The sequence below is a fragment of the Gadus morhua genome, chromosome 16 (genome assembly GCF_902167405.1).
Source record: "Gadus morhua chromosome 16, gadMor3.0, whole genome shotgun sequence".
Lineage (NCBI taxonomy): Eukaryota > Metazoa > Chordata > Actinopteri > Gadiformes > Gadidae > Gadus > Gadus morhua.
In genome coordinates this window covers 12,105,935-12,121,462 of record NC_044063.1, presented here as the reverse complement: position 1 = coordinate 12,121,462, position 15,528 = coordinate 12,105,935, and the positions used below count along the sequence as shown (strand labels likewise).

Sequence of the window (15,528 nt, the reverse complement as noted above, 5' to 3'; positions counted from 1 at the left end):
GGCTGCGGAGCCCCCCATTATCAATATAATAACTAACCGTATTTCTAAAAATACAGTTTCCAAAATCCACCTTCAAAACAGACTTTTGAAAAATGATGTGTGTACCCCTTTAAGGACCAGCCTGTGTTGGAACGATATCACTGCTCTCTTTGGCCTTATTGATATAAACTAAAGACCATACAGTATAGTCCCACAGTGTAATGGTACATGAATGCCAAGTTTGCAGCATTTACCACCTCAATCGTTTGGTTGAGTTGTGGCAATTGCATTTCATCGAAATGGTCTGACTAAATGGGTTACACCTTGAAAGTTGTCCATCGTGAGGAATGGTGCATGGATACAAAGTTTCATGCACATTGTATTTTCCATGTGGAAATAGCAGCCTGTTGAGAATGTTGAACTTCAAAGGCTTCTAATACCACTACCTATGGATCATTCTGTTTTTGAATGATTCAAATCTAGTGGTAGCAGTTGGGATTACTCCTGTGTGCAGAATCTGACGTAATGCAAAAAGAGGGCAGCACCTATCTGATCATTTATATATTCTAATTGTAACACCTAGTGAGCACTAGCATCCTCATTTTAAGGATGGGTGGCTTGGTTGCAGTTTTTCTTACAACAAGCTTGACCTTGTTTTTTTTTTTGCTATGTTTTGTGCTTTCTATATATAAATCTGCGGGTGGTCTAATAATGAGTACAGAGGCTACTGCTAATACAGACAATGCTACTGATTCTGTTGATTGTTGGCTTCGGGGTATCCCTCAGCAAGCTGCATTTACACAGAGAGGGGATTACATTATTGGGGGCATATTTCAAATACATTACTACATGAAAACAGTGAAGAAAAACTACCCCAGCCCTCCAGAGCCTCTCAAATGCACAGGAAGGTGAGTTAGTCAAAGAAGAAAATAAAGGGGTTTGGTGTTTTTTTTAATTTTGAAACCAAATTAAATATACCCTGATGAAAGTATTTCTTTTGTATCTTGAAAATGTTCTATTTGTTTACAGCATGGACTACCGGGAACTGCGCTTCTCTCGTGCAATGGCCTTTGCCATAGACGAGATTAACAACAGCACAGATCTTCTGCCGGGGGTCGCGCTTGGTTATAAAATCCATGATTCTTGTGCCTCAACCCCCATGGCCGTGCAGGTGGCTTTCCAGTTTACAAATGCCCCACCTTTGCATAAAAACAGTAAAGTGTGTTCGCAATCGGGAAGGGTGTTGGCTGTTATTGGTGATTCTGGATCAACGCAAACCATCAGCATATCACGAATCATCGGGCCCTTTGACATTCCACAAGTAATTAATTTATTATGCAGAACTCATGCCATTTCTGTGCCTCTCTTTTGTAAAAGTGCATCGTAATGTTAATTTTTTTCCCAAGGTTAGTTACTTCGCTACCTGTGCATGTTTGTCTGACAAGACGCAATACCCAACCTTTTTTCGAACCGTCCCCAGTGACCAGTTTCAGGCAGAGGCTCTTGCCAAACTTGTGAAACATTTTGGTTGGACTTGGATCGGTGCTGTCCGGTCTAGAACAGACTATGGCAACAATGGTATGGCGTCCTTTTTACGAGCAGCGCACAAAGAGGGTATATGTGTGGAATACTCTGAAACAATCAATAGATATGATCCACAGAGCAAGATTCAACAGGTGGCTGAAGTGATTCGCAGGTTCATACATTAATTATTCTGATTATGTCCAGTTTATAAAATACAATGTCAATGTACAAACCAAGATGGCTTAATGGCATATAATGTTTAAAAAACCTTAGCAACAATCATACAATATAATTTATGTTTAGAAATCTCTACAGGTCGACAGCCAAGGTTGTCGTGGCATTTACAGCTCCTGGTGACATGTGGGTTCTGCTTGAGGAGCTGACCTTACATCCTTCTCTTCCTCGCCAATGGATCGGCAGTGAGGCCTGGGTAACCCATTTGGAGGTTCAGAGATTTAACATATGTGCAGGAGCGATTGGATTTGCTATTCCGCAATCTAACATACCAGGTTTTAGGGAATTCCTTCTAGATCTTTCTCCTGCTAAGGTGGCTGCTTCAAACGTGCTTTCTGAGTTCTGGGAGGGAGCATTCGACTGTCTGCTAGAAAAAAGTGAGAAATCTTAGAAATAGTATTGACTTACTTTAATGGTGCTGATATCATAATGCTTACAATAATGAATGATTATTATTATAATTATTAATTTGTATTAACTATTATTCCTTATTATAACAAATGGGTAATTCCTAAACAAATTATGACAACAGAATCTTCTTTTGAGAAGTAATTACATTATTAGCTTAACCGGCTAACAAAATACTTATTTCATATTATTATACTTTATTAGATGTTTTTGTGTTTTCATCAATCATCAAAACATTTACTCCTGTTTCTCTTTTTGAAGGTGCTGGTTCAGCGGACAGGGTGTGTGATGGAACTGAAGATATACAGAAGCTCAAAAACCCATTCACTGACACCTCTCAGCTCAGAATCACAAACATGGTGTACAAAGCTGTTTACGCAATAGCACACGCTATACACTACTTGGTGTGTAAGAAGATAAACTTCAAAATACAATGTGATCAATTCATGAAAATTGAGCCAAATCAGGTGAATAACAATTATTCTTATTATTGAAACAAATCCTTGAAGAAGGTAAAGTTCAAAGTGGCACCTTGGTGTACAAAGCTGTTCACGCAATAGCACACGCTATACACTACTTGGTGTGTAAGAAGATAAACTCCAAAATACAATGTGATCAATTCATGAAAATTGAGCCAAATCAGGTGAATAACAATTATTCTTATGATTGAAACAAATCCTTGAAGAAGGTAAAGTTCAAAGTGGCACCTTCTATGTACAATATACTTAAGTCAATTTCTTAAAGATCTAATTGTTCTGTTGTCACTCTTTTTTCTTCTACACAGGTCCTTGATCAGTTGAAAAGGGTGAATTTCTCTCGTAATGGTTACCACGTCTCATTTGATGCCAATGGTGACCCTGTGGCCTTCTATGAGCTGATTAACTGGAAGAGAAATGAGAACGGTGGTCTGGAGTTCGTAACCGTGGGACATTATGATGATTCCCTTTCTCCTGGTCAGAAGTTAGATATCAAAAGGGAAATCAGTTGGGCAGATGGTGGCGTACAGGTAGGGAGAACACCTTATTCATTGATTCCTTCAATACAACTGCTTCCAAAATGCATGTAAAGCTGTTTGTCTATGTGTGAATCAGGTGCCTGTGTCCGTGTGCAGTGACAGCTGTCCACCGGGAAAACGCAAGGTTCTCCAGGAGGGAAAGCCGTATTGCTGCTATGACTGTGTACCATGTGCTGAAGGAGAGATAAGCAATTCTACTGGTACAAACAATCTTATTCCAAATTCTGCATGAAATTATGAAAAATATAATATTATAATAATTGTAAAGACTGATTATATATCTTTCCCCAGATTCATCTGATTGTTCCCCTTGTCCCAATGAGTTCTGGCCCAATGCAGAGAAGAACTTCTGTCGTCCCAAGCTTCTTGAGTTCCTTTCCTTTCATGAGATCTTGGGAATTATTTTGTCAGCATGCTCAATAGCAGGAGCCTGTTTGACCATCATTACAGCCATAGTGTTATTCAAGCACAGATTTACCCCTGTAGTGAAAGCTAACAACTCTGAGCTGAGCTTCCTGCTGCTCTTCTCCTTGACTCTGTGTTTCCTGTGTTCTCTGACATTCATCGGCCGTCCCTCAGACTGGTCCTGTATGCTTCGCCACACAGCCTTTGGGATCACCTTTGTCCTCTGTATCTCTTGTGTTCTGGGGAAAACTATAGTGGTGTTGATGGCGTTTAAAGCTACAATCCCAGGTAGCAATGTAGCCAAATGGTTCGGCTTAGCACAACAGAGAATGACTGTGGTATCTTTTACATTTGTTCAAGTTTTGATATGCATTATTTGGCTGGTTCTGCAGCCTCCTTACTCTAATAGAAATCTGACAGTCTACAAGGAGAAAATAATTCTAGAATGTGCATTAGGCTCAGCATTAGGTTTCTGGGCTGTGCTTGGGTACATCGGGCTCCTTGCCGTATTTTGTTTTGTGTTAGCTGTTTTAGCCCGAAAACTACCTGACAATTTTAATGAAGCTAAGCTAATCACATTTAGTATGTTTATATTCTGTGCTGTTTGGATAACTTTTATCCCAGCTTATATCAGTTCCCCTGGGAAGTTCACTGTAGCTGTGGAGGTGTTTGCCATTTTGGCCTCTAGTTTTGGATTGATTATCTGTATATTCTTTCCAAAATGTTTTATTATTTTGTTTAGGCCAGAGAAAAACACAAAGAAACATTTAATGGGTAAAAAATAGAAATTATTATTTATTGTTTTTCATGAAAAAGTAAAATGCAGAAGTCAACGTAACTTTCAGAATCATGCAAATTATTTATTTAGTGTAGGTCTTTGTTGATTGGCATGGAAAAGACTCATCTACTGTACTTACAATAATGTTATATATTTACATTTCAATTGATCATTTTCATTATAATCTTTATTATAATTAACGGCCATAAATAATGCTATGTTTGAGTCTTTGTTTGTTTAAATGACGTGGTAATTTGTACACTATTACGAACACTTGTATTTTTATGTATAATATAAAATTCCTCCTTTACAAGTCAATTTGTGTCTTTTCATTCATACATAAAATTGAAACTCCTCATTAAGATATTGCTCCTAGGACAGACGAGACTTTCAATTGCAAAATAGCTCTTGTTTGCTTGTCTCCTTTCTAGCAGAGTGAGACCTGAACACGTGTGTCAGAGGTGCCAGCATTATCTTTAAGCAGATGTATGGATAAAAGGTCTCTGCTTCCTGTTGACCAGCACTAGACCCCCCCCCCCACCCTCTGGACTCAAGGAAGGCAATATTCGGCCAATGCACCACCCCAGCTGTCTGCCTTCCATCGAAGACACGTAGGATTGTTACGTAGCGTGTGAAATTCTCTCACGCGCTTCGCTGTAGTAATTGCTAAAAGAAAAGCAGTTTCCATTGACGCATTTCTCAAAGTCACCCCTGCCATAGGCTCAAAGGGTGACTCTCCCAGGGCCTGCAGGACCAATGGTAGATCCAATGCTGCAGCATGCCTCATCCTAGGAGGGTGTAGTCTTCTGACACCATGCAGAAACTGTGCCACCCAGTAATGCGCCCCGACTGGCCTGCCACCAATATGGCCATGGTTAAAAGCTATGGCCGCCACGTACACCTTCATGATTTAGGCAGCCCGGTCTGCATCATAAAGATACTGCAGTTACCGCCGTATGTCCTTTAAAGGGCAGGAGACTGGGTCTAGTTCCCTGCCCCCGCACTATGTAGAGAACGTAGCCCAGCAGTTACCGTACACCACTCTCGTGGAAGGAGCTCTTGTATTCCGCAAGGTCTCACAAATTGAGGGCCCGAGATCAGTCAAGAGTGACCGATCCCTCTGTTAATGGCCATGCCACGAGTTGAAGGAGGCTCGGAGACGGATGCCAAACCTCCCCCTCCAGCTGGAACAGGAGGTCCATCCTCACTGGGAGCTGCCACGGTTCTCCATTCTACTGACTGAGGAGTGTGGAGAACCATATCCTCGCTGGCTACTTGGGGGCACTAGGAGGACCCTGTGGCCTGACAAACTCACCCTGTAAAGTGTGAGCATTAACAGGGGGATCTAAGGGAATGCATAAAGGAGACGGCAAGAGCGTTTAGACCCAGCAGAGCACAGCAGAGCACTGGTCTCTGCCAAGGAGAACCATAGAGGATGGTGAGTTGTGCATTCTGAGGCAAACAGATCTACCTGGGCCTCCACAGACTGATCCCAATAATCTGCACTACCTGCGGGTGCACCCTCCATTCCCCAGGGGGTCGCCTCTGGCGTGAGAGGTAATCTGCCACAGAGTTTGCTCTGCTTGGGCGGTGCATAACCCTCAAGGAGGCCACATTGGATTTGCCCATATCCATAGTCTCTAAGTAAAAGTGCAATACTTTTGTTTCTTAAGGGTTCCCGGATATGTGCTGCAAGACGCACCAAATTGATCACATTGCGATTTTGCTGCCCGTTTCTTAAGGGTTCCGATATATGCGCTGCTAGACGCGCCGAATTGGCCACATTGCGATTTTGCCCCACTCCGGTAAGAAAAGCAAATTGTTTGTCAGAAGAGGAATAAATTACTCTAAATCAAAGGAAAACTGTTGTGGTCAATTCGGCACGCCTACCGGCGCATATCAGTTTGGCCAGGGAACCTTGTTAGCTCTATTCGGCCCAGCTGAAATAGATTGGAAGCCGTCCTCACCTATCCAATTAGGGGCGGCGTTCATTTATGCACCGTGCTATTCCTCCACCAGTTGGCAGTAATATAAATAATTTAAATAACAATAAATCAACAAACAAACAACTCAAAATTCATATAATAATAATTCAAAATATTCAATACATCATGAAATCAACCATTTGGCTTCAACATTCCGGCCCCTAATTGTACTGACAATTATTAAATTAAACAAATGGAGCAAAACTTATTTTATATTATACAATTTCCAAAAACAACAGTACTTTAAAGATATAGAACATACATTGATTCTTCGACGGATGATATAAAGAATATATCAAAAAAGATTGTCCATGGAAAAATAGTCAATAAGAAAAAATGTGTGTGTGTGTGGGGGTCTCAGGCTTCAACTGGAGCCTCAAGGAGCAGGGCAAGCTTGGTGATGGGCCTGCAGAGGATGTTGGTCTTTGTCCGAACTTGCACTTGCCGCACATGTCCTCTGGAATCTGGCAGGGTTTCCACAACTTGCCCCATTATCCATGAATTCCTTGGGGCCGTTTCATCAATGATGAGCACAATGTCTCCTTTGACCAAGTTTCTTGTTGTTTTGTTCCACTTTTGACGTTCTTTGAGTTCTGGTAGGTATTCTTTGGTCCATCTCTTCCAGAATAGATCTGCCATGTACTGAACTTGATGCCATCTCCGTCTGTCATAGCAGTCATCTGGACTGAACGTTCCTGGAGGTAAGAAGGGCTTTGTCTTAAGCAGTAAGAGATGGTTTGGTGTAAGTGGTTCCAGATCCAAGGGGTCATTTGATGCTTCCGTGATAGGTCTGTCATTTACAATTGCTTCCACTTCACAGAGCAAGGTGTTGAGACCTTCTTCATCCAGGGTTTGTTGGTGCATCAGTGCACTGAGAATCCGTCTGATGGTTCTAATTTGTCTCTCCCAGATGCCTCCGTGGTGTGATCCTGAAGGTGGGTTAAACAACCAGCAGATGCCTTTACTGAGTAGAGTGTTTTGTATTTGAGTGTTGTCTGGGGCTTTGAACAGCCTCTTGCAGTACAAATTCTGGGGCCGTATTCACAAAGCATTTTATCTTACCGCTAGGAGTGCTCCTAACTAGCGCTAAAACATTTTACGTAGGAGTTTTTTCTTAAAAGTTATTCACAAAGCCGCTGAGACCTACTCTTACTAAGGATGAATCACTAAAAGTGAACTAAGAGTGACGCGCCGTTGCTATGGATTACGTAGATTCCCGTGCACGAGTATAGAAGCGGTCAGTGCGGTGATTGTTTGTTCAGACGAGCCCACTAAATCACCGAAAAACAAGGAAATAGCCTAGGCTAGAAAGGAATTCCTATTAAGTAGTTATAGTGCAGTTAGCAGAATACACGCATGATGACTAGTGAGAGAGAGAGAGAAAGCAAACAATAAAAAAAATTAAAATTGAAAAATTAAAAGAAAATAAATGTTACGAACTACACAAGTGTTGACTGATTTGTGCCAAGGTGTTTACCTAAAATGTGTATTCACAAAGGGATCCCTTAATGCCAGTCCACTCGGTTCCACACGGCCAAATTCATTGTCATGTTGATCGCCATCATCATCATCGTGGTCATTGTCCTCTTCACCGTCGTCATCATCATCATCATCGTCTGGCTGTGGAATGTTTCTCCGCTTGCAGAGGTTGTGTAGAATGGCACATACAGTGATGACTGTGCTTGCCCTCTCTGGTGTGAGGCGTATTTTGCCGTGGAGGACATGAAACCGACGTTTCATCAGCCCAATTCCTCTCTCCACAACATTTCGTGTATGTTTGTGTGCTCTAGCATATATGGAGGAAAACAGTAAACAATAATAAATATGGTTCTTTTTCTAACTTTGTTCGGTGTTTCACTGTGGGAATCGCCTAGGCGTGATCTACTACTGGAAGCTCCAATTGAACCCACGTCTGTCCTTGACAGACAGGTCGGACTGTGCAGGGTCCCGCCCCCTGCACTTATACAGTCGACCCGCCCTCCTCAAATCATTCTCGATCCCTTCCCGTGAGAAAGCTACTCAAGCTCCCTCAGCTTATCTAGGTTAGCTTTAAACTGCTTAACAGTTCACAGACGGGCCGTCAAGGATTCCGTCGTCGAACGCAGTCGTAGGCTTTTAACCTGGTTCGGCTGAGTAATAACTTCGTAAGAAGCTATCTATTACTACACCCGCTGGGCAGTGTCCGCATAAAGGCGAGCTACTTCTCCGGTTACTCTGTATTTGTTTACAGGTGTCACTGGTTTACGGTGTAGCTTATCGGCTAACGCGTCAAGGCGTGCTTACCGCGGCACAGTACACATTAGCTTGTTGGCTGAGCCAAAACACCCGGAGTATAACGAACGCATCACGGCGAGTGAACTCTGCGGTATGCCTTCGCCCGCCACCCCCGCCAAAGGGTCGGAGCCGAAGGCTAGGGAGGCTGTTTCCCGCCTGTGCCCCGCGTCATGTGGGGCCTCCATATCAGGCCGGGACCCCCACCCCATGTGCACAGCGTGCATGGGCATTAAACACGCTCAAGCTTCGCTAGCGGACCCGCATTCATGCGCTCACTGCACATCGATGCCGGAGAAAATTCTGGAAAGGAGGCTAAGGGTGACGGTGGCTACCAACCAGGATCCCTGCCTGGCGGGTGCCCCCGTTATTGCCTCAACGAGCACCCATCAGTCCCACGCGACAACGAGCTGGGCGGACATGATGGAGGCGGCATCCCCGCTCGTGCCCCCGCTATTCGATGATTTACTTCTCGAGGTGGAACCGGGCGCTGAGGACGCAGAGGGCGACGGCGACGCCAACTTTGACCTCCTCGACATGGACGGAATTGAGGAGGAGGAGGACGACTCCACTTTTCTGGTCCAACTGTCCAGACCCCCTAGCGCCTCTGACGCTGTACAACCGGTAGATGGTAACCTGTACGAGGTGTGCAAACGGGCCGCTGCAAAACTAGGCATTCAATGGCCTGCAGCCCCGGATGCTGAAGGGGCAGAGAGAGACCTATACGACGGCAAGAGGCTCCCACCAGCCCAGCCGCCTTCTAAGAAGCTCTTACCAGCAGTTCCCATCTGCATGAAGGAAATGAGCCGCTACTGGTCCAGCCCATTTAACAGCAAGCTTCCCACCAAGGGCTGCTCAAAGCTGGAGATCCACGGGATGGGTGAGCTGGGGCTGGCCGAACCCCCAGCTGTGGAGCCTTCAGTGGCTTACCACCTCCACCCAAACCGTCGCTCTCTCTCCGCCTCTTCAGGCATCTCCCTGCTTGGTAAGATGGACCGCCTCACCGCTTCCACTTACCAGAGGATGTATAAATATGCAGCGCAGTCGGTATGCTCGCTCAATGCCATGACACTACTGTCTGCATATCAGGCTGAAATCCTAGAGGAAATGGGTCGCCAGCTAGACTCTGGGTCACCCAACCCTGCCCTCTGGGATGAAATTTGCATCGTCAATGATCTGGTCCTACGCTCCTCACGGGGCGCAGTTCAGGGCTGTGGCCGAGTCATGGGACTCGCAGTCTCGGGTGAGAGAGCATTATGGCTCAGTCTCTCCGGACTGAGTGACGCGCATAAAGCCGAGGTCATGGATGCTGCACTCTCAGGAAACAGGAAGGAGAGGCCTTCGATCTCTGCCTTCCCCCGAAAACAGGCTCCCCGCCCACCCCAGCCAGCGAGGTCAGGCTTTGCGGCCGCCGCAGCGGCAGAAAGGGGAAAACAAGGGGGAACCAGGCCTCAGAAAGCCTACAGACCAGCCCACGCAGCTGGCCCACAGGCCGACCAACAGCCTAGGTCAGAGAACCCAAGGCCATGGGGCAAACACTCCTTCGCTGCTGCGGCAGCCAGGAACCGCTCTTTCCACCCCAGGGATGGGAAGAAGAAGCGTGCGACCTAGCAATCCCAGCTTCTCTCTCTCCCCCTCCCATAAAGAAAAAAAGCTTGGGGGGGTAGAGCAAAGCCCAGAGTGTTCAAGTTCTCCAGGGGCCCTTTCTCAGTCTCTCTCGCCTCACGTTCAGGGGCAACGATTGACACAGTGCCACCAAGCATTTTCCCAGTGTCACAAGTTATTTTCACTCGTTTTAAAGGTGAACACAATAAACCCTGCATTTTCGCAACCAGGCCCAGAGCCAAGGGTGAAATGTAAATGTAAATGGACTGCATTTATATAGCGCTTTTCTAACCATCGGCCACTCAAAGCGCTTTACAGTATTGCCTCACATTCACCATTCACGCACACATTCACACACCGACGGCGGAGTCAACCATGCAAGGCGACAGCCAGCTCGTCGGCAGCCAACAGTCAGGGTTAGGTGCCTTGCTCAAGGACACCTCGACACTCAGCTAGGAGGAGCCGGGGATCGAACCAACAACCTTCAGGTTACCAGCCAACCCGCTCTACCTCCTGAGCTACTGCCGCCTCTCAGATGCACAAAACAAAACAAAATAAAACAATATCTTGGTCCCTACATTCCCATGGGGGGAGCTCACGCTTCTCCTGTGAGGGCAGACCTCTCCCCTTACGTCCCGAGGGTGACGTCGTTGGGGCGCGATCACATGAGCCCGCTCGCTGCGCGAGTGGAACAGTGGCGCGCATGCGCAGTTCACCCGTGGATCCTGTCTACGGTTTCCCAGGGTTACAGACTGCAGTTTGCCATGAAACCACCCAGATTCAACGGCGTGTTGGTTTCTATGGCCAGTGGGGATTCGGCACGAATCCTAGAGGACGAAATATCGTCCCTGCTTCAAAAACAAGCGATCAGGGCTGTCCCGAACGAGCAAGCCCAACAGGGTTTTTACTCCCGTTATTTTCTCATTCCGAAGAGAGGGAGCTCGTCCCTTTGCCCCATATTAGATCTCGTGTTTAACAGACACCTGCGCAAATACACGTTCAGGATGTTGACACACAAAGTGCTCTGTCGTTCATCCGTCCAGGGGATTGGTTTGTAACGATCGATCTGTCGGACGCATATTTTCACATTGCCATCTATCCCGCACACCGGAAATGTCTCCGGTTCGCTTTTCAGAACAGGGATTACGAATACCAAGTGGTCCCGTTCTGGCTATCGTTGGCCCCGAGAGTGTTCAGCAGGTGTGTGGAGGCAGCAATGTCACCGCTAAGAAACAGCGGCATCAGAATATTCTCTTATCTGGACGATTATCTGATATGTTCCAGTTCACGCGAACAGGCACTCAGAGATTCTACTACGGTGGTAAATCATCTGAGGACTCTGGGATTCAGCATAAATTGGGAAAAGAGCCGTGTGGACCCCGCACAATGTGCAGAATATTTGGTTCTCCACATAGACTCTCTCTCTTATCGCGTCACACTATCAGAGAGGAGACTAACGTCTCTCACGCAGTGTCTCTCCCTCTTCAGGCGGGGAGAGACCGTATCGTGCAGGTTATGCCTACGCCTGCTTGGCCTTATGGCTTCAGTGATATCAGTAGTGCATTTGGGTCTTCTGATGATGAGAGATTTTCAGCGCTGGGTCGCAGCACTACGTCTGTGCTCCCGTCGCTACCTGAATCGCAAGGTGAAAGTAACACCAGCGTGTGTTAACGCTCTCCGCCCGTGGTCGGTGCGCGAGGTTCTGACAGCGGGCGTCCCGCTGGGGGCGGTGTCGTCAGGGTGGGGTGCGACAATGATGGGCAGAGCAGTGAACGGCGCCTGGAGTCGCGATCTAGCTCAGGCTCACATAAACCTCCTAGAACTTTGGGCAGTGTTCTAAGTGCTCTAAAACACTTCCTGCAATTTATCCCAGCCGCCATGTCTTGGTAAAGACAGACAATTCCACTGTAGTGGCATACGTCAACCGGCAGGGTGGCACGCGTTCACTGAAACTACACGAGTTAGCTCGAGAAATTATCTTGTGGAGCAGCACCAGACTCCTGTCCCTTCGGGCGACGCATGTACCGGGGGTCCTGAACAGAGGAGCAGATCTTATGTCCAGAGGAAACCCCCTGTACGGGGAATGGACTCTTCATCCACAGGTTGTGGGACAAATATGCCGGAGATACGGCTTGGCAGCCGTAGATCTCTTCGCCTCGCTGGAAAACACTCAGTGCCCGTTGTTTTTCTCCCTGTCAGACGTAAGGGCTCCCCTAGGGGTAGATGCGCTGGCCCATCCGTGGCCAAACGTGCTGCTATATTCCTTCCCCCCACTCAGCCTGATCTCCCCCAACCTAGCCAGGGTGAGAGAACAGAGTCTGTCGCTAATCCTGATAGCACCGCAGTGGCCATCCAAACAATGGGTGGCAGAAATAGTGCAACTCCAGGCGGGCGACCCATGGCCCCTTCCCCTGCGCAGGGATCTCCTCTCCCAAGCGGGCGGGGAGATTTACCATCCGCACCCGGACCGCGTAGCGCTCTGGGCTTGGCCCGTGAGAGGTGGAACTTGAATGCGGCAGGCCTGCCTGCACAGGTCATTGACACCATTCAGAATGCAAGGGCCCTTTCCACTCGCCGGCTCTACAGTGGCAAGTGGCGGGTTTTTGAGGACTGGTGCGACTCGAGGCACGCCATTCCATATCAGTGTTCCGTGGTGGACCTAATGTGTTTCCTACAGGGATTATTGGAAAAGGGTAAGGCCTTTTCCACGATTAAAGTGTACTTGGCGGCCATCTCAGCTTGTCATGTTGGCTTTGGGGATAAGCCTGCAGGGCAGCATCCCTTGGTTTGTCGCTTCATGAAGGGGGCGCGTCGCAAGCTCCCAGTTTCCAGGCCCCTGGTCCCTTTGTGGGATTTATCGGTGGTGCTGGATGCCCTGTCTCATCACCCTTTTGAGCCGTTGGAGGTGGTGGGGATGAAGTTTATGTCGCTGAAGGTGGTGTTGCTCTTAGCTTTAACCACAGCTAAGCGTGTGAGTGATTTACAGGCATTGTCTATCCGTCCTTCATGCTTGCAGTTTGCTCCGGGGATCTCCAAGGTCTGTCTGCGGCCCAATCCGGCTTTTGTGCCTAAGTTGGTTGAGTCGACCTATAGGTGTCTCACGGTGGAACTGTCGGCGTTTCACCCGCCTCCGTTCTCCTCTGCGGAGGAGCAGAGACTCAATACATTATGCCCGGTACGGGCCCTACATGTATATGTGAGTCGGTCAGCTGCTTTTTGGAAAGGGGATCAGCTGTTCGTGTCCTGGGCCACTCACAGAAAAATAACTTTGGGTTACTTAACGTAATCCCTGGTTCTTTGATAACAGAGTGAGGTGTTTCACCAACACGTCCCTCCTTGCATTTACACGGAAAGAAACCGGTATAGAATGATTTGAGGATGGCGGGTCGACTGTATAAGTGCAGGGGGCGGGACCCTGTTGCACAGTCCGACCTGTCTGTCAAGGACAGATGTGGTGCAATTGGAGCTTCCAGTAGTAGGTCAGGCCTAGGCGATTCCCATAGTGAAACACCTCACTCTGTTATCAAAGAACCAGGGATTACGTTAAGAAACCCAAAGATTCAACAAATACAAGGCGCCAAAGAGCAAATACGATGTGTTTTACGCATAGGACTAAGCGTAATCTGCGTAATCACATACATGCTATACTTTAACTGTGCTCCCGGATGTGGATTGAGGTACGGTGTCAAGAGCCACGTCTTGCAGGGATAGCCACTGTCACCCAGCAAGTGACAACTGGTACATCTCAAAAAGCTGCCTCAGACCGCTCTCCATTAAAATGCGCGAATCATGGGTAGCTCCAGGCCACTTTGCAACAACTTCCAGTAGGCTATGTTAAAATTTGCATCAAAAACAACCTGCGTGTTGATGGAATGCACTTCCTTCCTATTGACGAACACGTCCTCATCTTTTGATGGCGCAATTATTTTTATTAGCACCGTCCACACCGGGCATAACTGCAATTGCCATGAAGTTGGCTTTGATCCTGTGTAATTGTTGAATGTCCAAAGGAAACCGGATAAACTGTTGGATGATATGTGGTCTAGTGAGCGCGTTGATAGTTTGGTTTATGGCACGGCTGACTGATGGTTGCGATATTTTTAAATCGTTGGCATTTCAAAGTTGCATTTCCCCTGTTGCTAAATAACGTGGTGTGGCCAAACATTTTATTTCGGGGCTAATCAGATTATTCCTGTTAGTCTGGGATGTTATTGCATCCCGCACTAACTCCACAACAAGTTTAATACCCTCACGATTTAGCCTCTATCTCTTCATCAACTCACAGTCTTCCATTGTCTACAAAACATTTTGTCTCGCAACCATTTTACGATTCTTTGTGAATAGGTCTTACTGAGTTAGGAGTCCTCTTGAGGAGTTTTAAGCTCTCCTAGACTTAGGTGCTACTTTTAGGCCTAAAATACTTTGCGAATTGCTCCTAGTGAGTCCTAAATTTAAGAGTGACACGCCCATTATTTTTAGGAGTTACTCCTAAATTCGCAAGTTAGGACCTACTTTTAGCCCTTAGATCCTGTGAATACGGCCCCTGATCTGACCAGGTTGGTTCCATTATCTGATCTCATGACTTGGATTGGGCCTCTCCTTGCGATGAACCTTGTGATTGCATTGATGCATAAGTCAGTGTTTAGAGTTTGTGCAACCTCTATGTGAATGGCTCTGATATTCAAACATGTGAAGACCACTCCATATTGCTTTACAGCAGCCCTACCACGCTTTATCTCAAACGTTCCAAAGAAATCCACACCCACATTAGTAAATGGGGGATCACCTGGAGTAACTCTTTCCTTTGGTAAGTCAGCCATGAATTGTTCACCTTTAATGGCACCTGTCATCCTGCAGGGAACACATTTAGTGATTACCTTTCGAATGTCTGAGATAGCTCCAGGTATCCAATACTTCTGCCTCAAACGTAAAAGAGTATGGCTTCTGCCACTGTGCTCAAGGTCCTCATGAAAATGTCTGATGATGACTTGTGTTATGTGATGGTCCTTTGGCAGGATAACTTGGTGCTTGGCTTCTGACAGCATAGCAGACCTGTTCAACCTGCCAACTCTTATCAGCTGATTTTGGAGAATTGGTGCAAGTTTGTGCAGATGGCTACTTTTTTCACCATGTTTCCTTTACTTAAAGCAGTCATCTACTCTGCAAAACATATTTGCTGACAAAACTGAAGGATAGCCACTACAGCTTCCTGGAGGTTTTCCACTGTGCGAGATTGTGCTTTAGATTTGTCCTCCATTTTATTTCCAAGCAGTCCTTTTTTCTTTGCAACTGCCGTACTTAGTGCCAGTATCCAGGCGATTTTT

At 46.5% G+C, this 15,528-nt stretch overlaps 1 protein-coding gene across 1 annotated transcript; it reads left to right on the top strand.

Annotated features, from left to right (window-relative positions):
* The first annotated feature begins 792 nt into the window (after positions 1–792).
* On the top strand, positions 793–7,255 carry LOC115561146 (extracellular calcium-sensing receptor-like). Its single transcript, XM_030380967.1, is given in 12 exon segments — positions 793–887; positions 1,009–1,300; positions 1,386–1,675; positions 1,819–2,114; positions 2,407–2,612; positions 2,930–3,151; positions 3,237–3,360; positions 3,452–4,021; positions 4,024–4,071; positions 5,313–5,416; positions 5,879–5,900; positions 7,239–7,255. Coding segments are annotated over 12 exon segments (2,250 nt in total). The 5' UTR covers positions 793–828.
* Positions 7,256–15,528: the final 8,273 nt, after the last annotated feature.